At 38.0% G+C, this 25,172-nt stretch overlaps 1 protein-coding gene across 7 annotated transcripts in view; it reads right to left on the bottom strand.

The window, feature by feature from the left end:
- SLC2A13 (solute carrier family 2 member 13) overlaps window positions 1-25,172 on the bottom strand; it is a 428,310-nt gene that overhangs the window by 11,595 nt on the left and 391,543 nt on the right. Inside the window, exon 9 of one of the 7 annotated variants that reach the window (XM_089920533.1) lies at window positions 3-24,694. The exons of the other annotated variants lie outside the window; for them this stretch is intronic. Coding sequence (XP_089776659.1) covers window positions 24,637-24,694 — 58 coding nt within the window. The 3' untranslated portion in view covers window positions 3-24,636. Of the gene's footprint in view, window positions 1-2; window positions 24,695-25,172 lie in introns of those variants that run through there. 7 annotated transcript variants of the gene reach the window in all.

The following is a 25,172-nucleotide window of genomic DNA, read 5'->3' on the forward strand; positions in this document are numbered from 1 at the left end:
AATAGGGGAAAGGACTATTTTCATAGGCTGTTGGCAACATTAAATGTGATTATGCGTACTGAGTGCTTAGCACACTGCCTGGCATGTAGTGTACGCACAATAAATATTACTTTAATAGTGCTTCTCACGACGTTTCTCTTAGTTGAAATGGAGTTGAAATCTTGGAGTTATCTTCAATATTTTATCCATCTCTCTTTAAATTCTCTATACTTTTAGGTCCAAGTAAAGAAGGGTGGCCACGACTATGAGCTCTGGGACTGCCATCCTACTTTCAAATCTAGGTTAGGACACCCAGATTTGAAGCTCATATGTATGTGATCTAGGCACTTAACTTTTAAAAGCCTGTATCCTCACCTGTGAAATAAGGATTTTCCTGGCACCTACGTCAAAGAGATATTTTGAGGCATATATGAGTTAATGTATGCAAATAATTTCAAAAGAAATCATAGCTATATTTCCTAGACGTAATTTCTTGAATCTAACTCTTCCTCTCTATGTGCATTCATACCACCCTAATTCAGACTCTTGAGGGTTTGTTTCACCAACTGTATCTGTCTGTGGCAGACTCTAGAGTAGACACTCTATGACCCATGTTTCCTGATGTTCACACTCTTGGATTATCCTCTCCCCTTAAGTGTGGGAGTGACCTTTGACTTGTTGGTTAGAAACCAACAGAATGTGGCAAAAGTGACAGAACACATGTGATTAAAATTACAGTGCTATTTAGCTGAAGTCTCTCACTCCCTTGCTAGCTTTCAAAAAGCAAGCTGCCACGTTATGGAATGCCAGTGTTGGAATGCTCATGGCAAGAACTGAGAGAAGTCTTTAGGAGCTGAGGGTAGCCTTTGTGACAGCTAGCAAGAAACTGAGTCCTTGATACAAAAGTTACTGAATTCTGCTAACAAAAGCTAATCCTTTCCTAGTTGAGCCTCAGATGAAATCACAGCCCCAGTCAACACTTTGATTGTAGCCTTGTGAGACCCTAACCAGAGGACATACCTAAGCTGTGCCTAGACTCCTGACCCACAGAAACTGATATCATAAATGTTGGTTGTTTTAAGCTGCTAAGTTTGTGGTAACATTGTTATGCAGCAATAGAAAACAAATACAGTTTCTGAATTATTTTTCCTGCTTCTAGCATTGCTTTCTTCAAACTACTACCCCATCAAGTTGAGCTCTTTAGAGCATTGTTCTTGCCACCTCATTGCTCAAAAGCCCTCATCCTCCTTATTCCAAATGCCTATGAAACGGGGCCTGCAAAATTTGGCTGTAGCCTACCTTATCTGGTACTGTTGTATACAATCTCTTTCTCCAACTAAACTAGACTATTTATTTTCTGAACCTACCTTCCAGACCCAGCATCTTCTACTCATGCCATTTCCTCTAACTGAAAGCAAATTCTCACTCCTGATCTCCACTATCAAAATCTACCTCAGCCCTCAAGGCTAGTACAGATGCCACCCATTCACTTGTCTGAAATATTCTCTCCCTCCTCTCAAGCCTTTTCATTTTCCTCATCTGTATTGTTATCACATAGTGCTCTGTATTATGCTGTCTGAATATACTCCCTCTTCTACTGTCCTGAGCTCTCATCCCAGGCATCATAGCATAAAGGTTAAGGACACAGGGTCTAGAGTCAGGCTGCATGGTTTTGAATCTCAGTTCTGCCACTTACCCACTGTTTAACTTTGGGCAAGGTACTTAACCTCTTTGTACCTTGGTTTTCTAATCCATAAAATGAGAGTCCCTAATAATAGACTTGTTACAAAGATTAATTGCTCAGCACAAAGAAAGCAAGTTATCTAAGTGTTTGCCAAAGAATAGTCATTTTTGTGTCTCCCTTCTAAAAATCTCAACCTCTAGTCCATAATAGTACTCTGTATAGAGAAAAATGCTCATTGAATGATGAATTAAGCATACATTTGTTTAATGCTGCATTAAACAGCATTAGAAATCCCCTGATCAATAATCCTCCACCTTCACTTCCCACTAGTCAAATAGTCTTTTGGGTTGTGGACATCTTAAAATGAGAAAATAGGATAGAAAGTGGGAGAGGGGAGGGGAATGATGGGAGAAAGGGATGGAGGGGGAAGAAAGGGAAAAGACAGGCTGCTGTGGAGGGAAATGCTTGCAAATAATCAAATCACTAAAATTCACTGAAAAATTCTATTGACTATTCACACTGATTATTATCAAAGTTCCTTGCATGATCGCTTGCTGGAACAATGGAAAGCAGGATATTTTCTGGTAGACTCTGTGCTTGCTGTGATGTAGCTTTTAACCATCTGGACACACACATTTATATGCATAAAAGGCTAACTCCTCTTCATCCTCATGCTGATTTTAGGAAAGCACTGCAGGCATGGACCTGGCAGAGTTACATACCCAGCAATACGTAGATAGCTATTGACTAAGAATGTGACATCATACATGACCTTCAAAATATAAACGCTAGAAATTCCAACTAAAAAATAAAAAATGTATATTCCAAGTGCTATTACAAAATACCCTCATGTCTTCCTGGCTCAGTGACTGCTGGTGGAAGAACACAATGCTCTGGGGAAAGAACAAAAATACTCTGAAATCAGTGTGTGGGTTGGGATAAGAAAAAGTCATGCTCTCACATCCTAGAGCAAAACCAGAAAATAATTACAATAATGGCAGCGGTGCAGATAGTGCTGCAGTGGACAAAGCAGAAGAATCATATGCAAGCAGGCAAAATAGGTCTCATTTTGGCAGAGTGAGAGAACTACTTTTTACTAGCAGACTAGACTAACACCTGATATGTAGACCAAAAAAATGATTAGTTCCCTGTTCCAGCCATGGAACCCACAGTGCTTCCCTTAATAATGCATCTAGAAATTAACAGCTTTCTTTGAAGGTAGAACAATCCTCCCTTGCCTACTCAACACCCACCCCAAAATCAGTTCATACGTAGAGCTATTTCTGCCTATTTTTTGGTGTTACTTCTCCATCAGATTTCTAAAGAGTTTTGAACCAAATAAATAACCAAAGGAACTAAGTGGTGCAATTGCTCTTGCCACAATTAACCATAAGGAACTTATTATTTGCTTCCTACAGATGATATGCTTTTTGTTTTGTTCCTTTATTTACTATGATGAAATTATTTAAGTGCTTCAGGTTCATGTATGGGGGATGGGTGAAAATACAACTTGTATTTATAGCACAAAACTTCTAATTTTATCTATCCAATCCTAATCATTGAGAAACCTACAGAACTTTGCCACCTTCCCAAAAGAGTTTATAAAAGACCTGGGGTTTTGGAGAAGGGAAGGGACAGCTTACTACGATTTGTGTGACACATCTACCATTCTTCTACTGGGTTTACTGCACATGCTTTACTCGTCAATTCATTACGTAGAAGTGTGAGTGAAGCATGATTTCATCTCCAATTCCTGAGGCAGGACTGTGGTTTCTTTGAACAAGATCATTAAGCTATCACCTCAAAACCAAATGGATACTGCTAAGGGTTAAATTTAATAGTTCTTTATCTATAGGAACTTATGATCTGATTACACATTTATAGTCTGATGTTGGTGGTAGAGAGGTTCCTAGAAAAAGGATAGAGTATCTCCCCAGTAAAGGACAGCTTCACTTTTGTCTGAGGAGAAATAAAGAAACACAACACCAATCAATCAGAGGACTAGGATGATATAAATTTATAAATAACCCTAGCCATGAGAAATTTCAAATCAGCAAAGCAACCAGAAAAAGTTACTCTTACAAACCTGAATCATTACTACTCAGACAGTGTAATTTCTGTTCACTAGTATAATTCCTGTATAATAAACTAACATGGAATAAACTTATGTCAAGCATAAGTTGAACTGCAACATAGCATTTAAACTCTAACGTATCTGTAGTTGAATAATTTTAGGAAAGTATGGCTCCTGAGCTTGCAGTATGCAGACCATGATGAACATCTTGGCCTTGGATAATTTTCTATTGTCAAGCCTTTCCCCCTGTTTTCATGTTTTACGTTTTTCCTGCAGAGGACTGTCACATAAAGGCAAGTTGAAAAAAATCACCTCTTATCTTTTGTTAACTACTATTATTTTCTGGTAAAAATAAAACCTTCAGAATTATTGAGATGATTAAGCATGGACATTGGTAAATTTCAAAAGCACTAGAAATTTGGAACTAAAAGCCATTTTTATTGAATAATAAAGAATTAATAAAATTTATATATAAATCACTGTATATAAACCATTTACCAGTATGTTGTCTAGCTTATACGTCCTAAATATGTGAAAAAGATGGACAGAATATGAGTGGGCAAGCAAATGAAAATAATGATAATACTTAAAGCTGATGAAGTTAGTATAACTTCCTCTTGGGCTGAAATCTGGCAGTTTTATATAAGAATATTCACACCCAAATATTCCTGGCCCAAAGTTTCGTTCCTAAAATTTATCCTTAGAAAATGATCTATATGGAAAAATATTATATGCTGATATACTTTCACTGTACTTTTATTTATCACAAGCATAACATAGTTAAATAATTAGAAAAATTGCTGATATACTACAATGGAGGGTAGTTAAGTCAATTAAGGTACCATAAGTGAATAGAATAAAGAAGCCATTAAAATAATAATTATAAAGTAAGCTGGGCCAAGCCACAAAGGATGGTCTGGGTTTGAAGATTGGTCAAAATGTCTTAGATTTAACTTCAGTTACTTTCATTTTGGTATCAAACTGGCAAACAAACAGTACAATGGATGCACAATTAAGGACCCAAGTAAGAGGACATGGTCCCCTGTTGCCTTTCTGGCCCCTCCCAGACTTGTCTCTGAAGTTCTGTGCTCAGTGTAAAGAATCTGCCAAGTCAGAGGAGCCCTGAACTCTGCCTTGTAGAGAGCTCACATTAGCATTCAGGGTTCAATCCCATTTCTGTGTAAGAAAAATTTTCCACTGTATTGCTTAATAAGAAAATACTTCGTTCTTTTTCTTACTGCATCATCACACCTACAGCCAGCCTGGTAGTGGTCTACTTTGTAAAGATTACCTGGGAACATGGAAAATGCCATGAAGTTGGCAGTATAGGGGATATCAAACTCAAAATATTATCTAGGATATAGGTTATATGGGTAAGAGTAAATGGAAACATGGAAAATTGGGGGGAAAGTAAATCTATTAAGATGATGATTGTTTTCACTTTTGAATTTATAGTTGTGACAGTGTCACTCTGACAAGGTGGGAAAACCTTTAGTGACTCATAGACAACTAATCCTGGGATTCTTCTTCCATTTTTTTCACTCTAAAATTTTTCCCATAGTAAAGGCAGACATTAAAGTTATTAGCTATTCTTCTGCTTCGACTGGCACTGAAAGGAAGGGAAATCTTGCCTTTGAATTACATACCTTCTCCATCACGCTGTTACCCAAAAGGGTTCAAAAGCTTTGGTTTGCATATTTATATGCCATAGTCATCACTACACTGCTTCCCTTCTCAGGAGTCTCACAGGGCCTGCCTCTATCCACATCTTGGGGGTCTCCCATGTGCAAATGGTAATGTTCTGTCCCACAAACTGCCTGCCTAGCTGTAACTATGTTTGACGCCAAGGCTGTCAATAGCCTTGGCATAGGGTGGATGCTTTATACCAGAGAATGTTGAGAAACGATTTATATCCTCTCTCAGTAAGTCAGAATAAGAAATGTCTGAAGAGGATAGAGCAATACAGAAGTGGAAAGACTCAGAGGGAATAGGCAGAGGTCATAAGAAGGGTCATGTAGCTGAGAGCCATGGGGGACGTGCAGAAGAGACAGGCCAAGAGCAGACAGCTACCAGTCTGATGATTAGTATTCTAGATATCCATGAAGCAGGGCTGGGTAGAAGTTGAGACTTTTTTCTTTCTCATTTCCCCCCTTACTTTTCTATGCAATTTTACCATAAAACTTCCATTAACTGAGGAAATCAAGTGTGTCTCTGTTCCTCTCAACATGAGAAGTTCTAACAAGATAAAGGCTAAGTTCTATGATAGAGTACTGATCCTGATTCTAAATCTTTAAAATTCCACAGGTCCTCAAAAGAGTGTACAGAGTGTATCACAATGGCCATACAGGTACATTCCTGCAACAAGGTTTTTTCAAACATCACAACATGGGCTTCCCTGGTGGCACAGTGGTTGAGAGTCCGCCTGCCGATGCAGGGGACAGGGGTTCGTGCCTGCGCGTCCGGAGCCTGTGCTCCGCAACAGGAGAGGCCACAACAGTGAGAGGCCCGCGTACCGCAAAAAAAAAAAAAAAATCACATTTCCCCATGTAGTCACTGTGGGAGGTGCTACACTTATTCCAATTATGCTGTATTATATTGCTCATATTTTCTAGAATTCCTTTGGGAATCATATTCAGAATCTTCTTCTTTATCAGTCAAGAAAATCAACCTTATTTTTTTTTTCTTTTACTTTCTACTTCAGGCTCTCTTCCTTTCCTTTCCTTCCCTCTTTCTTTTATTTCTTGCCATCGTGAGGCAATCATGAAGAATTCTGAAGTACTGGGTGGAAAGAAGAGACTGAACCAATGGAGTGGAGGTAGGGAAACAGTGTAATGGAAATAACAGCAACAAACACAGAGAAAAAGTGCATTTGTGTGTTATGGGCTCTAGAACAGTGAGAAATGGGAGGGATGATACTAAATGGGGTTTGCTGAAGGCACACTTCTCCAGTCATCAGTATATAAGCTGATAGCCACTTGCTGTGATATCTTAAATGATGTTCATTACCTGGCACAATGTATACATTCGTCAAATAAATGAATGAAGAAAAGGCTTAATGTGTTCAATAGAGTTATTCTACTGGTTACTACTGATTTAATAATTTAATAACAATTTAATAATCTTTTAATAATTAAAAACAAATTTTCAAATAAAAAATACTAAAGCAAGTAAAATTAGTAATACAATTTATATATTATATATATATATAAAAAGGGTTAGGATTGGTCCTCGTGATTGTGCTGTGACAAGGATCTCAGGATGGGGAGTTATACCACCCCTCTCAAGTTTCAATCAGAGACTTGAGGTTTTTCCACACTGAAGGGTTCTCCCTCCTACCTGACTTCTTTTACTGCCCCCGTTTTACTTGGGGACCTTTCTCCAGTGAGGACACAGCACCTTGATCTTCCTTCTTCCTTCCCCGGGCTTCACAGGCCAGTACTTAGTACAACACTTTACACATAAGCAATGCTCAATTAATGTTTGTTAAATAAAACAATAAAAATAATTTAATCAGTTCCCATTAAGCTGGTCTTTGATCATCTGACACTAATTTCTTATATTGTAATTTAATTTCACCAATTAAATTACAATACTATTTTACAATTATATTGTAAGCATTAGAGAAGACAGATATATTTGTCATTAAAATTTTTTAAATTCTAAGAAGGTTATTGCTACTTACTTAAAAGAGTTACTGCCTGTGGTAGTACATGCTTCCATACCATAGGCATTGCAAAATCCATCTGTATCATTTCAAACCATACCAAGACTCTGATCTAATTTTCTTTCCACTGCAAGAATGCTTGCACAGGATCCCTCACTTGTTTTTATTTGCAGGTGCATGGGAATGAATGTAGCTGATATTGCTGTAGGCTATCTTGATACAAACAATGGTATAATTTGTTCTTGGATTCTTTTCAATCCATGCTACAGCTGCCTTCCATCAAGTGTGAGTTCTATGGCTTCTTTATGAAAATTGTGCTCCCAACAGAAATGTCCTTGAATAACTGTAAATCTTCACTTGATGAAACTGACTAATATTTGTATAAAGTATTACACTATACAATACACCTTAATATACATTAACTCATTTAATTCTCATAATAATCCAAAGCAATAGCACCATTCTTCCCATTTTGCATACGCTACAAGCCTTTTTAAAATACAGTGATTCTTCCCAAGATTACACAACAGAGGTAACAAACATTTGAAATTCAGTGTTTTCTGTTTCCTTCACCTTCAACATAATCGTGCCACCAGTTAACGTATATACGAAAACCTCTCTCTCGGGGTACTTTACTTTTTGTGGAGTTTAAATGGAAAAAGAATTGAGATGAAAACTCTACTTGAAATCTCCCCTAAGTCAGTGTTCTTCCTTAATGTCAGGAGTAAAGGCAGTCATTTAAACCTCTATCTAAAATGAGTAGAATAAAATGCGTCCTAAAGAGCATTAGGAATTAAAATAAGCAGCATCATGACAAACCTGGGCCTCTGTGTCTTGTACATTCTCTTTTGCCTGAGCATCCATTTTTTCTTCAAAGCACAAAACAATAATTAGAACAAAAAGAATGCTTATATAAGCTGGACACTAAAATATATAGCAATCTCAATAACTGGCTAACTCATTTGAGGACAACACTACAAATGTATGACAAGGAAAACAGTCGTTCTAATACTATAAGATGGCAGTATAGCAGTCTTTAAATAATACATATTCTAAAACACAAAGCTACCTAATGACTTTGTCTGATACAGTTATAAGGAATTTAAAAAAAGTTTTCCCAGAAGTTTCTTGGAGGATGATGAAAATACATATGGAATGTCTCAGCAATTACTTTAAAAGAAATAGTGCCATTAGTTGACATAAAAATTTTGTAAATAATGAGATGGAAAGTCAATATAATAAAACCATAAGACAGTTTCACATTATTTTATCTCAAATTACTGCTAAAGTGAAAATGTAATAGCTTAACAAATTAAGCATTATAACTGCAATTGCCTGTTTTCTCACTTCCTGATTTGTAATAGAAACTTCTGAAATACCTTTTATCAGCAATGAAACAGAACTATAAAACAGAAAAGATGCATCTCAATCGTTCTAAGCAAAGGATGGTTTTTCTACCATTTCGGTGAATACAGCTAAACAGGTCCATTGAAATCCACATCCTTCCTTCTGATCTATTCCTGGCACTGGAGCAAAGCAAACTGTGTCATACTCACCATCACACTCATCCTCCTAAAAACAGCTGTGGCTTCACGCTGGGGGAGGCCCCTGCACCAGCCTTAACTGGCACCTCCTCCATTTCACTACCATCAATCACCCCTGTGCCTCCAACCCCAGCCCAGAGGCAGGTTCACAGTTGGGGCTCATTAAATATTTGTTAAATGAATTACTTTATTTCCAAAGCAATTTTATGTTAAGGATAGAATAAATTAGCAATGTAATGTATCTTTTATTCTTTGTGTTAATTTTCATATATTTTGATAATCTACAGCAGGTATTTAAAGCTACATAAATTTTAACTCCAAGTAATTACTCATTTGATTAATTTATCATTTCAACAAATAAATGTCTGTGTGTTCTAGGCATGAGAATAAGCATTAGAATAGATGAAATTAAATATTAAATCATTCTATCATTCAACAATCATTTACTACAAGCTAAGTGCCAACTGAAATTATTAGATACACAGCCAAAAAGAAATTGTCAGGTGAAGTGAGATGGGAGTTTTTATATTTCCCAATACACACACACATACCATAAAAGAAATATTTGTGGAAATCTGTGGTATTTTTCCTTACAGAGAGAGAAAAGGGTATGGTAGCAATGGACAAAAGTGGAGGGTGGGCTTGGGTAGGACTCTGACGTATCTTGAAGGAGGGGACTTAGGCACATTTGCCTGTATTTGTAGGGTTGTTTAGGCGATCATCTCTAATGCCTGGTAATGAGGACTATTCTGGGCAAGTGAATAAGCAATGGACAATCTGAGATTATGGGTGTTGCATGAACACGTGAACTGGGAATTACTCAATGTTTGGGTTCTATCTTGGATCCTAGATAAACTTGTACTCTGTGGGGTTAGGGTAACCATGGTCATGGAATTATGCCTAGAAATAAGGCCAAGGTCTTAGCAGATACAGACAAATTTTAGGGTGAAAAGCATATACTCAAACTTAAGGAAGGCTTGCTATGCTTTTATTACAAAGTAAAGGGTAGTCTTCTGTTGAGAAAACCTTGAATTTACCTTGGGGGAAGTTTTCCCAGAAGGACCCTTGGAGCTAGTAATATGTCTCAAAGTTCCTTCACTTAAGGGAAAGGAGGTCCCAAAGCATCTGAAATACATTCTCAGCAGATACTGGTATATACAGAGAGAACACAAAATTCAGAGGTGGGTCCTCAGGGATGGTTAGATCAGTCTGGCTGCCCTAATCACAACATAGAAAACCCAGTGTCACAAAATTTAGGAGTTGGGGAAACTTCAGACAAAGAATGTTAAATATGGGCTCAACCCTGGTGAGTGGATCATTTTTGCACTATCTTTACCCTATGTGGAGTGTGGAGTGTGGGAGATAGCTCAAGGGCCTCTCTCTCCTATAACAGGTAAAAGTCTATTCTCCCTGGAAAGTGAGTGTGACTTAAATTTAAGATTGCAGTAAATGGGCTACTTTGAGCTCCTTTTTGTCCCACTTGTCTTTGTTCTTGGCTTAGTACCTATAATAGCAGGAACATTTTTATATGAGTCAAATCATAGCTACAATTAAATTTTCTGTAAATGTGTTTTCTTTTAAAAAAGTTAAAATTAGGGCCCTGTAATGTAGTAAAATAATGTAATCAACCTAGATGTTAAGATAAACCTCTGATCCATACACCAGGAATGACTCAATCTGGTTAAAAGGTACAGAGGAAATGAAGATGGATTTGGGTATGTGGCCAGTTTTATAGAGGTTAACAGAACAAACTTTGCAATAGAGCAGACCAGGGTTTGAATTCTAGCTCTACTACTTACTAGCTAGCTTCCATCAATGACATTAAGCAAGTTATTTAACCTACCTGAGGCTTGCTACCTTTCTTTAAAAATGCTTAGCATGTAATGAAATTATTATTATTATGAAAATAACAGTAATTATTCTTGCTATTAATAAAATGCATGTATTCAGCAGGCCTGGGGTCCAAAGACAAAAAAGAATATTTTTTCCTTCTATAAAGTTCTATACATTACAATACTCCCTTGTGGATATGATGTGCTTCCTAAAGGAGAAGGAAGTAACATCATCGGGATTCCTAGGACATTATTTTTTCCTTCAGCTCATTTTATTTGTTTATGCCAGTCACAAGCTTTGTGTTAATCTTTTAATAAATTGTTATACTTCCTTAGCTTTCTCTTTTGTTCTTATTGAAACAAGTTTTCCCTTCATTCAATCATGAATGAACTTATTGGTATTTCTATACAGTAATATAAGCATTGTCTTTCAGACCATTATGATAAATTTTAGGATGAAAATGAATAAATAGCAAGGGTAAGAGACAAGAGAAGGTGGCCTCTGAATAAATAGATGAATCATGATGCAAAGTGAATGGAAATAGTTGAGAGACTTAGCTCATATTTCTTCTTTGTCTAAAAATGTAAAAGGGCGAATTCACCAAGTTTATTGATGATAAACTGATATTTGCTAGCCATGAATCGACCAAGAGAGGAGAGGTATTGTTACTCACTAAATGTACAATACAAGTTTACTGGTACCAAGATAATATGTGCTACTGTTATATGTGATAGGGTTCATTCATCATAGAAATTTGACTGAAGTATGAGAATATATCCTAAGAACAATTACATAGTAATCAAAATAATATTCTATTACGTACTTGCTGAAGTATATAAAAAAAGTATTCCACTTCTAGGAGACTTATGTACATTCAAATGAACTAATCATAACTTTCTATATGTGAAAAAGAATTAGAAAGCATCTAGAACATTCCTAAAAATACTCAAGCTTGCCTGTTAGGTCTGTAGTGATATAATGCTGCTTATGTTTTTGATAAGCACAATTAGCAGAATGCTGACCTCTATGAGAAAGTAGCTCAACAATCAAAGCTGCCCTGCAACCTGAATGTCCAAACTTCTATTTGAATATTCATCTACATGTATCCTTTCATCATTAAATAAATATTTTGGTGTGCTTCCTTAGAGTTCTTTTCCCACACATATTTAAAAATCTAGTTTTTGTGTGTGTGTGTGCAAATAAAATTAGGTTCATGATATAGTTGTTTTATAGCCTGTCTTAATTTATTAAAATTTATCATACATACAAGGAACTTCTTATAAGATATTTATGTATACGCTAAAGAACATTAAAAAGATAATCACTGATATACTCAACAACCAGGTTAAGAACTACATCATTATCAGACTTCAGAAGCTGTCCGTGGGCCACTTTCTGATTGTATCCTCTCCCTTGGCCCACAGATAATCACTATCATTAATTCTGTGATAATTATGCTGTCTCTCTATTATGATCCTATTTATACACTCATTCCTAAAAAATAAATTGCTTGGTTGTGCCTGATTTTGATTTAATATAATGGGGTTATATGCTTTCTCTTATGACTTGCTTCATTCTTTATTATGCTTTTGAGATTTGTCCATAGTGATTCCTTTAGCTTATAGCTGATTTTCAGTGCTCTATAGTATATAGTTGTATGAATATACCAGTTTATCCATTCAATTGTTTTTTTTTCCAGTTTTAAAAAGTGGCATATAATGCTGCTATGAACATATTTTTAAACTGTGTCCTGGTGCATGTGTCTAAGGGTTTCTCTATTAAATACAGGGAAGTAGAATTGTGGGATGATAGGTATATACCAAGTCAACTTCATAGATAACACAAATTGTGTCCTAAGGAGTTGTACCAGTTTAGATTCTCCCCAGCAGTAGACAACGGATAGCTCTGCATGGAACCTAAACAGTTTTTTTTTTTTTTTTAAAACATCTGCTAATCTGATAGATGAAATGGTAATCCATTATAGTTTTAATTTGCATTTCCTTAATTAAGAGCTAGAAGTGTTATAATTATGTGAATATATTTGTCTGTCTTGTCTACTGGACTGGAGGCACTTTGAGGGAGAAATTTCCTTTTCGTTTATCTTGTATTTTCAGAACCACATTCAATGTGATATATATATATATATAAATATATGAATATATATAAATATATATATATAAATAAAACAAATCTAATACCTGAAACCTCTGCAGGCAATTACTGCTGTCATGTGTTTCTTTGATTCCCATTCATGGTGCCTAGTACCCTTGGATGTTTTGTGATTTGCTCTGTGAACTGCTTGTTTTCCTTGGAATTTTATCTATGGGAATGATTTGGGGATTTTATTGAGGTTGATATTTCCAGATAGGATTTACATTTGCTTCTGCTAGACCTGCAGGAGCTGCTGTAAAACCAGGACCACTTTAGGTTAAGTCCTCAGCTAGAGGTTTTACAGACACAGGGAGCATGAAGCCCCACATAAGGGCTGACTTCTGGTTTTAAATTCTTGGGGTGGAGTGGTTTCCCCTTCTATCCACCTGAGGGCTGAGAAAGGAAAGTTTCCTTGTTGTACTTTTCTGCAAGAGAACATTTTTTTTTTCTTTTATAAGTTTTATCGAAGTATAATTCATATGCCATAAAATTAATCATTTTCTAGTATATACTTCAATGATTTTTAAGTATATTCACAAAGTTGTGCCACCATCATCACTATTTAATTTTGGAACATTTTCTTCACCCCAAAAAGAACCCCCATCCTCGTTAGCAGTCTCCCCAATCCTTCTTCCTTCAAGCCACTGACAACCATAATTCTACTTTCTGTCTCTAGATTTGCCCATTATGGACATTTCATGGAATCGTATAGTATGTGGCCTTTTATAACTGTCTTCTTTCACTTAAAATAATGTTTTCAAGGTTATACATGGAAACTCATATTTCATTTCCTCTCAAATGCAGGGTATAGTCCTTGACATCCTAACTTTACCTCGGTGTGACCAAGTTACTAAGTTTTTTTTTTTTTTTTTTTTTGCGGTACGCGGCCTCTCACTGTTGTGGCCTCTCCCGTTGCGGAGCACAGGCTCCGGACGCGCAGGCTCAGCGGCCATGGCTCATGGGCTCAGCCGCTCCGCGGCATGTGGGATCTTCCCGGACCGGGGCACGAACCCGTGTCCCCTGCATCGGCAGGCGGACTCTCAACCACTGCGCCACCAGGGAGGCCCCAAGTTACTAAGTTTTAGCCATTAGAATGTGAGCAGAAATAATGTATGTGAATTCTAGGTCATTTTCTTAAAAGAAAGCTGCTTGCTCTCCCTTTCCTTTTTCCCCACTCCCATGGGCTGGCGCAAAGTGATGGTGACGGTGAGTTGGCTAAAACTATGTAGAAGGTATTATTCCTCAGAGAGAAAGAGCGTGGAGACCTAGGTCCCTGATCATGTTTTGGTGCACAGTCACAAGGTTTAGTATCTCTGGAATATTGAAATTGACTGAAATAAACCTTATTTAGATAGATCTTTTGGTTACAGCAGTTTAACCTGTATACTAAATAACATAATTAGAATGTAGCATCGTTTATTTTATCATTTGCTAACTGGATATTATTCCAGTATTTTTAATAATAATAATTCTGCCATGAACATATATGTCCTTAACTTCCTCTCCAATTATTTCCTTATAACACATTTCTAGAAGTAGGGTTGCTAATCATAGGTTGAGGACATAATTAAGTCGATAGGTATTCACAAATTTCCATTTAGAAAGATGATTTGTTTTATCCTTGACAGTGCAGTAGAGTGCTTTTTGATCATTTTTTAAAATTTAAAACTTAAAAAAAAAACCAACAGTCTAAAAAGTGCTATTTGATAACATGCTTAGGGTAAATAATAGTAACTAATGAACAGTGAAAACTATTCATTTTATTATTTGTATAAGTTCTGATGCTAAGAAAATAAGACACATCTCTTCAAGGGATGTAAAGTAAGCATGTGATCATCCCTAAGCCCTTCAACTGGGAAACAATGGTAAAAATTGTATTATGTTTGCAATATAATTATCTTTAACTACATTAAAAAATGCTAACATTTTCAGTGTACACTGAACTTATTTTGGATTTCTGACTTGCATCTCCTGACCTATAATTATAATGTTATTTTCCCATTTCAGCTCAATATTTTCTCATTTATGTTGTGGTTCTGTAGCAGAAAATGTTTTTCTGTTTTCATAAACAATAGTAATATGGAAAAAATATGTAAGTGGTGATTTGACACAAAATGAGGAACTAATCCAATAACCCATCTCCTCTTAGCTAAATATTTCAATCCGTTTCACATAGATGAGGACAGTTGCCTAATTTTTGTTGTCTTGTATTGGCAGTTTTTATGCTGTGAGAATGATAAACATAAATCAGATAATTTAACCATAGTCCCAGATACAAGTGTGCTCTAAAATAAAAAAGTTAATGGATACATGTTATATGCCAGTTATGGTAAACACAGACATACACAGACATAGACTGAAAAGCATACATTCTGTCCATATGAATATAAAAGCTATTGTTTTGATTAAAATCTACTTCACACATGATTTTATTTGGAGTTATGGGAAACAGCCTGCAAGATGTCCCCCAATGATCCCACTTCCTGGTACTCATGCCCTTGTGTAGTTCCCACTGAATACGGTTATCTGTGTAACTAATATTGTGGAATGATAGAGTATGATTCCTGAAGCTAGTTCATGAAAGATATTGTGACTCCTGCCTGACTGTCTCTTGGATCATTTGTTCTGGGGAAGCCAGATGCCATGTCACGGGGACACTCAATCAGCCGGACGGGGAGCTACACATGAAAAGAAACTAAGGCATGACTAACAACAACCGGCATTAACTTGCCAGGCACATAAGTGAATTGCTTTGGAAGTGTATCCTTTAGCTTTAGTTAAGACTTCAGATGAGAGCAGTCTATGAGCAACACTGAGCTAGAATTTCTCAGCTAGGCTATTTCTGGACTGCTGACCCATAGAAACTATATGGCACAATAAATGTTTATTGTTTGATGACACTAAATTTGGGGTTTATATTACATAGGAATATTACTAATATAGGGGCTTTTGAATATAAAATGAAGATCAATTAACCTGAATAAGAAATTGAAAGGCAAAAGGAGAAACCTTAATAGTAAATTAAAATCTATATTCCCAAGTAACTTTTTTTTTTTAACATCTTTATTGGAGTATAATTGGAGTATAATTACAATGGTGTGTTAGTTTCTGCTTCATAACAAAGTGAATCAGCTATACATATACATACATCCCCATATCTCTTCCCTCTTGCGTCTCCCTCCCTCCCACCCTCCCTATCCCACCCCTCTAGGTGGTCACAAAGCACAGAGCTGATCTCCCTGGGCTATGCAGCTGCTTCCCACTAGCTATCGATTTTAGATTTGGTAGTGTATGTATGTCCATGCCACTCCCTCAGTTTGTCCCAGCTTACCCTTCCCCCTCCCCATGTCCTCAAGTCCATTCTCTAGTAGGTCTGCATCTTTATTCCCGTCTTGCTCCTAGGTTCTTCATATCCATTTTTTTTTGATTCTATATATATGTGTTAGCATATGGTATTGGTTTTTCTCTTTCTGACTTACTTCATTCTGTATGACAGACTCTAGGTCCATCCACCTCACTACAAATAACTCAATTTCGTTTCTTTTTATGGCTGAGTAATACTCCATTGTATATATGTGTCACATCTTTTTTTTTTTTTTTTTTTTTTTGCGGTACACGGCCTCTCACTGCTGTGGCCTCTCCTGTTGTGGAGCACAGGCTCTGGACGTGCAGGCCCAGCGGCCATGGCCCATGGGCCCAGCCGCTCCAAGGCACGCGGGATCCTCCCGGACCAGGGCACGAACCCACGTCCCCTGCATCGGCAGGCAGACTCCCAACCACTGTGCCACCAGGGAAGCCCGTGTGCCACATCTTCTTTATCCCTTCATCTGTTGATGGACACTTAGGTTGCTTCATGTCCTGGCTATTGTAAATAGAGCTGCAATGAACATTGTGGTACATGACTCTTTTTGAATTATGGTTTTCTCAGGGTGTATGCCCAGTAGTGGGATTGCTGGGTCATATGGTAGTTCTATTTGTAGTTTTTTAAGGAACTTCCATACTGTTCTCCATAGTGGCTGTATCAATTTACATTCCCACCAACAGTGCAAGAGGGTTCCCTTTTCTCCACACCCTGTCTAGCATTTATTGTTTGTAGATTTTTTGATGATGGCCATTCTGACTGGTGTGAGGTGATATCTCATTGTAGTTTTGATTTGCAATTCTCTAATGATTAGTGATGTTGAGCATTCTTTCATGTGTTTGTTGGCAATCTGTATATCTTCTTTGGAGAAATGTCTATTTAGGTTTTCTGCCCATTTTTGGATTGGGTTGTTTGTTTTTTTGATATTGAGCTGCATGAGCTGCTTGTAAATTTTGGAGATTAATCCTTAGTCAGTTGCTTCATTTGCAAATAGTTTCTCCCATTCTGAGGGTTGTCTTTTGGTCTTCTTTATGGTTTCCTTCGTTGTGCAAAAGCTTTTCATTTTCATTAGGTTCCATTTGTTCATTTTTGTTTTTATTTCCATTTCCCTAGGAGGTGGATCAAAAAGGATCTTGCTGTGATTTATGTCATAGAGTGTTCTGCCTATGTTTTCCTCTAAGAGTTTTTATACTGTCTGGCCTTACATTTAGGTCTTTAATCCATTTTGAGTTTATTCCATTGTATGTTCTTGCCTCCTTTTATCAACAATTAGGTGACCATATGTGCGTGGGTTTATTTTTGGGCTTTCCATCCTGTTCCATTGATCCATATTTCAATTTTTGTGCCAGTACCATACTGTCTTGATTACTGTATCTTTGTAGTATAGTCTGAAGTCACGGAGACTGATTCCTCCAGCTCTGTTTTTTTTTCTCAATATTGCTTTGGCTATTGGGGAATATTGTGTTTCCATACAGATTGTGAAACTTTTTGTTCTGGTTCTGTGAAAAATGCCAGTGGTAGTTTGATAGGGATTGCATTAAATCTGTAGATTGCTTTGGGTGGTAGAGTCATTTTCACAATGTTGATTCTTCCAATCAAGAACATGGTATATCTCTCCATCTATTTGTATCATCTTTAATTTCTTTCATGAGTGTCTTATAGTTTTCTGCATACAGGTCTTTTATCTCCTAACATAGGTTTATTCCTAGGTATTTTATTCTTTTTGTTGCAATGGTAAATGGGAGTGTTTCCTTAATTTCATTTGCAGATTTTTCATCATTACTATATAGGAATGCAGGAGATTTCTGTGCATTAATTTTGTATCCTGCTACTTTACCAAATCCACTGATTAGCTCTAGTAGTTTTCTGGTAGCATCTGTAGGATTCTCTATGTATAATATCATGTCATCTGCAAACAGTGACAGCTTTACTTCTTCTTTTCCAATTTGGATTCCTTTTATTTCTTTTTCTTCTCTGATTGAGGTGGCTAAAACTTCCAAAACAATGTTGAATAACAGTGGTGAGAGTGGGTAACCTTGTCTTGTTCCTGATGTTAGTGGAAATGGTTTCAGTTTTTCAACATTGAGGACGATGTTGGCTGTGGGTTTGTCATATATGGCCTTTATTATGTTGCGGAAAGTCCCCTCTATGCCCTTTCTCGAGGGTTTTTATCATAAATGAGTGCTGAATTTTGTTGAAAGCTTTTTCTGCATCTATTGAGATGATCATATGGTTTTTCTACTTCAATTTGTTAATATGGTGTATCACACTGATTGATTTGTGTATACTGAAGAATCTTTGCATTCCTGGGATAAACCCCAATTGATCATGGTGTATGATCCTTTTAATGTGCTGTTGGATTCTGTTTGCTAGTATTTTGTTGAGGAATTTTGCATCTATGTTCATCAGTGATATTGGCCTGTAGTTTTCTGTTTCGGTGACATCTCTGTCTGGTTTTGGTATCAGGGTGATGGTGGCCTCGTAGAATGAGTTTGGGAGTGTTCCTCCCTCTGCTGTACTTTGGAAGAGTTTGAGAAGGCTAGTTGTTAGCCCTTATCTAAATGTTTGATAGAATTCGCCTGTGAAGCCATCTGGTCCTGGGCTTTTGTTTGTTGGAAGAATTTAAATCACAGATTCAAGTTCAGTGCTTGTGATTTGTCTGTTTATATTTTCTATTTCTTCCTGGTTCAGTCTCAGAAGGTTGTGCTTTTCTAAGAACTTGTCCATTTCTTCGAAGTTGTCCAATTTATTGGCATATAGTTGCTTGTAGCAATCTCTCATGATCCTTTGTATTTCTGCAGTGTCAGTTGTTACTTCTCCTTTTTCATTTCTAATTCTATTGATTTGAGTCTTCTCCCTTTTTTTCTTGATGGGTCTGGCTAATGGTTTATCAATTTTGTTTATCTTCTCAAAGAACCGGCTTTTAGTTTTATTGATCTTTGCTATTGTTTCCTTCATTTCTTTTTCATTTATTTGTGATCTGATCTTTATGATTTCTTTCCTTCTGCTAACTTTGGTGGGTTTTTTGTTCTTCTTTCTCTAGTTGCTTTAGGTGTAAGGTTAGGTTGTTTATTTGAGATGCTTCTTGTTTCTTGAGGTATGATTGTATTGCTATAAACTTCCCTCTTAGACCTGCTTTTGCTGCATCCCATAGGTTTTGGGTGGTCGTGTTTTCATTGTCGTTTGTTTCTAGGTATTTTTTGATTTCCTCGTTGATTTCTTCAGTGTTCTCTTGGTTATTTAGTAGCATATGGTTTAGCCCCATGCGTTTGTATTTTTTTTTTTTTTGCGGTACGCAGGCCCCTCACTGCTGTGGCCTCTCCTGTTGCGGAGATGCGCAGGCTCAGTATCCATGGCCCACAGGCCCAAACGCTCCACGGCACGTGGGATCCTCCCGGACTGGGGCACGAACCCATGTCCCCTGCATCAGCAGGCGGACTCCCAACCACTGCGCTACCAGGGAAGCCCGTGTTTTAATTTTTTACAGAGTTTTTACTGTAATTGATATCTGGTCTCATGACGTTGTGGTTGGAAAAGATACTTTATACGATTTCAATTTTCTTAAATTTACCAAGCCTTGATTTGTGACCCAAGATATGATCTATCCTGGAGAATGCTCCATGTGCAGTTGAGAAGAAAGTGTATTCTGTTGTTTTTGGATGGAATGTCCAATAAATATCAATTAATTTCATCTTATTTAATGTATCATTTAAAGCTTTTGTTTCGCTTTTGATTTTCATTTTGGATGATCTGTCCATTGGTGAAAGTGAGGTGTTACAGTCCTCTACTATGATTGTGGTACTGTCGATTTCCCCTTTTATGGCTGTTAGCATTTGCCTTATGTATTGCGGTGCTCCTATGCTGGGTGCAGAAATATTTACAATTGTTATATCTTCTTCTTGGATTGATCCCTTGATCATTATTTAGTGTCCTTCTTTGCCTCTTGTGATAGTCTTTATTTTAAAGTCTATTTTATCTGATATGAGAATTGCTACTTCAGTTTTCTTTTGATTTCCATTTGCATGGAATATCTTTTTCCATCCCCTCACTTTCAGTCTGTATGTGTCCCTAGGTCTGAAGTGGGTCTGTTGTAGACAACATATATACAGGTCTTGTTTTTGTATCTATTCAGACAGTCTATGTCTTTTGGTTGGAGCATGTAGTCCATTTACAATTAAGGTAATTATCAATATGTATGTTCCTAATACGATTTTCTTAATTGTTTTGGGTTTGTTATTTTAAGTCTTTTCTTCTCTTGTGTTTCCTGGCTAGAGAAGTTCCTTTAGCATTTGTTGTAAAGGTGGTTTGGTGGTGCTGAATTCTCTTAGCTTTTGCTTGTCTGTAAAGGTTTTAATTCCTCTGTCGAATCTAAATGAGATCCTTGCTGGGTAGAGTAATCTTGGTTGTAGGTTTTTCCCTTTCATCACTTTAAATATGTCCTGTCACTCCCTTCTGGCTTGCAGATTTTCTGCTGAAAGATCAGCTGTTAATCTTATGGGGATTCCCTTGTATGTTATTTGTTGTTTTTCCCTTGCTGCATTTAATATTTTTTCTTTGTATTTAACTTTTCATAGTTTGATTAATAGGTGTCTTGGTGTGTTTCTCCTTGCATTTATCCTGTACGGGACTCTCTGTATTTCCTGGACTTGTTAGCGATTTCCTTTCTCACATTAGGGAAGTTTTCAACTATAATCTCTTCAAATATTTTCTCAGTCCATTTTTTTTTTCTCTTCTTCTCCTGGGACCCCTATAATTAGAATGTTGTTGTGTTTAATGTTGTCCCAGAGGTCTCTGAGAGTGTCCTCAATTCTTTTCATTCTTTTTTCTTTATTCTGCTATGCAGTAGTTATTTCCACTATTTTATTTTCCAGGTCACTTATCCGTTCTTCTGCCTCAGTTATTCTGCTATTGATTCCTTCTAGAGAATTTTTAACTTCATTTATTGTGTTGTTCATCATTGTTTGCTTGCTCTTTAGTTCTTCTAGGTCCTTGTTAAACATTTCTTGTATATTCTCCATTTTATTTCCAAGATTTTGGATCATCTTTACTATCATTACTCTGAATTCTTTTTCAGGTAGACTGCCTATTTCCTCTTCGTTTGGTCTGGTGGGTTTTTACCTTGCTCCTTCATCTGCTGTGTGTTTCTCTGTCTTATCATTTTGCTTAACTTACTGTGTTTGGGGTCTCCTTTTTGCAGGCTGCATGTTCATAGTTCCCATTGTTTTTCGTGTCTGCCCCCAGTGGGTAAGGTTGGTTCAGTGGGTTGTGTAGGCTTCCTGGTGGAGGGGACTAGTGCCTGCGTTCTGGTGGATGAGGCTGGATCTTGTCTTTCTGGTGGGCAGGTCCGCATCTGGTGGTGTGTTTTGGGGTCTCTATGACCTTATTATGATTTTAGGCAGCCTGCTAACGGGTGGGATTGTATTCCTGTCTTGCTAGTTGTTTGGTATAGGGTGTCCAGCACTGTATATCTTGCTGGTCATTGAGTGGAGCTGGGTCTTGGCGTTGAGATGGAGATCTCTGGGAGATTTTCACCGTTTGATATTACGTGGAGCTGGGAGGTCTCTGGTGGACCAATGTCCTGAACTTGGCTCTCTCACCTCAGAGGCACAGGCCTGACACCCAGCCAAAGCACCAAGACCCTGTCATCCACACGGCTCAGAACAAAAGGGAGAAAAAAAGAAAGAAAGAAAGGAAGGAAAAAAAACAGTTACTAAAATAAAAAATAATTATTAAAAATAAAAAAATTAAAACGTAATTAAAAAAAAGAAAAAAAGGAAGAAGAGAGCAACCAAACCAAGAAACAAATCCACCAATGATAACAAGTGCTAAAAACTACACTAAAAAAAAAAACCCCCAAAAAACCACCAAAAAATGGACAGACAGAACCCTAGGACAAATGGTAAAAGTAAAGCTATACAGACAAAATCACACACAGGAGCATACACATACACACTCACAAAAAGAGGGAAAAAGGAAAAAAAAAATATCGTTTCTCCCAAAGTCCACCACCTCAATTTGGGATGATTCGTTGTGTATTCAGGTATTCCACAGATGTAGGTTACATCAAGTTGATTGTGGAGATTTAATCTGCTGCTCCTGGGGCTGCTGGGAGAGATTTCCCTTTCTCTTCTTTGTTCTCACAGCTCCTGGGGTTCAGCTTTGGATTTGGCCCAGCCTTTGAGTGTAGGTCACCTGAGGGCATCTGTTCTTCGCTCAGACAGGACGGGGTTAAAAGAGCAGCTGATTAGGCTCACTGAGGCCAGGGGGAGGGAGGGGTACGGAATGTGGGGCGAGCCTCCAGTGGCAGAGGCTGGCGTGACGTTGCACCAGCCTGAGGCACGCTGTGTGTTCTCCCGGGGTAGTTGTTCCTGGATCACGGGACCCTGGCAGTGGCAGGCTGCACAGGCTCCCCGGAAAGGAGGTGTGGATAGTGACCTGTGTTTGCACACAGGCTTCTTGGTGGATGCAGCAGCAGCCTTAGCGTTTCATGCCCATCTCTGGTGTCCGCACTGATAGCTGCAGCTCACACCCGTCTCTGCAGCTCGTTTAGGTGGTGCTCTGAATCCCCTCTCCTCGTGCACCCCGAAACAATGGTCTTTTGCCTTGTAGGCAGGTCCAGACTTTTCCCGGATTCCCTTGCAGCTAGCTGTGGTGCACTAGCCCCCTTCAGGCTGTGTTCACGCAGCCAACCCCAATCATCTCCCTGGGATCTGACCTCCAAAGCCGGAGCCTCAGCTCCCAGCCCCGCCCACCCCGGCGGGTGAGCAGACGAGCCTCTTGGGCTGGTGAGTGCTGGTCAGCGCTGATCCTCTGTGCGGGAATCTCTCCACTTTGCCCTCCGCACTCCTGTTTCTGTGCTCTCCTCCGTAGCTCCAAAGCTTCCCCCTCGCCACCCGCCGTCTCCGCCAGTGAAGGGGCTTCCTAGTGTGTGGAAACTTTTCCTCCTTCACAGCTCCCTCCCACTGGTGCAGGTCCCATCCCTATTCTTTGGTCTCTGTTTTTTCTTTCTTCTTTTACCCTACCCAGGTATGTGGGGAGTTTCTTGCCTTTTGGGAAGTCTGAGGTCTTCTGCCAGCGTTCAGTAGGTGTTCTGTAGGAGTTGTTCCACAAGTAGATGTATTTCTGATGTATTTGTGGGGAGGAAGGTGATCTCCACTTCTTACTCTTCCACCATCTTGAAGTTCTCCCCAAGTAACTTTTAATTCATCAAAAATTTACAAGATACTATTATGAATAAGAGCCCTTTAACTTTGTCTAACTGTAGAGCCAGTGCTTCACTCCGAAGTAGGCCAGCTAGCCTGTGTTCAGCCTCTTTGCAAGGTTCATGAATATGCCTCCCAGGAATATACCAGGCTAGTGCTAAGGCAGAGGAGAGACTTACGGGACACATCAGCTCCATTCAAGGTTTTCCTAAGTTTTTAGAACATTACCCATGACACCTTTGTATAAACATAAAAATCTCTCACACCGCTTTATACTAAATGAAGTTCAAAATACTTTATAAATGGTCCCCAAAATAAATCGAGGTAATGAAACAAAGGTACTGCCTCTCTTCAAACTATATGCAATCTCATCACACTTATCCCCCATTCCCACCTCAGGAAAGGTACAACCACCTGGAAAATCAGTGTTGTACTTTAATTTTGAACATTAGCACCCCAAGGTACACTTTTACAGGGACATACACAGAGTAATCTCAAGATTACAGTAAAAATAAGTTTCATTTCCATGGCCACTGGCTGAGTAAAGTAAATAAAGGAAACAAATATGACAGCTCAAAACAAAAATCTGAAATATAGCTAGTAGGTGGGTCAAAAAAGATTGGAAAAATCAAGGCTACAGATTGGTCTGTACAACTAATAGCAATTCAAACGGTGGAGACTGGATATCAGTGAAATGCAGCAACTGAATGCATTTTGAAGGCCAATTATAAAAAAACATGCACAGAGACAAAGAGGAATAATGCCTTCCCATTACTAAAGTCTGACAATTGAGAAGGATTTGCTGAATCATGAGTCCACATTATCCAGAAAGAAACTTGGTAGACCTTTCAGTTCACTGGTCCAGAGAGAATCAAATTTATAACAGTATAATTTGTAACCTGTCAGAATCCTTAGAGTAAGAATTTGTTCCCGATCTGCATTGAAGCAGCTGTTACATACAAAATATGTAATGAAGATAGATCAGCTTTTTCTTCAATTCCATGAAAAACAGATCCTTGTTGAGAAAACTTATACACAATACTTATCGTGTATTTAGCTGGAACTATTCCAATCTTCTTAGTACATGGAGAAATCAGGGCAACTCTAAAACTGCCGCTGAGCTTCCCACACCAGTCATACATCTTCAAACCCTTGGCATTTTTGCAGAGAGGTAATAGATACTGACATGTTCTGAATAAGAACTGTAAACAAAAGAAAAATTTGTGGCTAAATTCCCTTCTGAAAATATTGATAATATAAATAGGAATGCAAGTTATGCTGAGTAAGATTTTGCAGACTCATTTCCCAGAGGGGGCTCTGTGGGTAGCAGAGTCATAAACAGAGAAGTTCCCTCAGAGATGACAACAATCTACCTGAGAGGGCTGAACTTCTGGCTAGCCTGATTCCCACTGGCACAAAGGTAGGATTCAAAATTGGTAGTATTCCATTACAAGATTATTTAAAAAGTCAGGTACTTGATTCCATAACTGACTCCCATCCCTCCCCAATATCTTCTTTTGTCTTTAGCTGGAGATGTTATTTAAGTGAGGGGCTGGACCATTTTAGGGAGTTACTCAGTTTTCCTGGGTATCTTCCATGTTACAAGGAGGTATACATGTTATTAAATTTTTTTGTTTTTTAAAGTCAGGTAGTTGAATAAAAAGACGACTAGAATAGGAA

This window comes from Delphinapterus leucas, chromosome 11 (genome assembly GCF_059928025.1).
Source record: "Delphinapterus leucas isolate spDelLeu-1000000601 "Yukka" chromosome 11, BTC_Dleu_Yukka2, whole genome shotgun sequence".
Classification (NCBI taxonomy): Eukaryota; Metazoa; Chordata; class Mammalia; order Artiodactyla; family Monodontidae; genus Delphinapterus; species Delphinapterus leucas.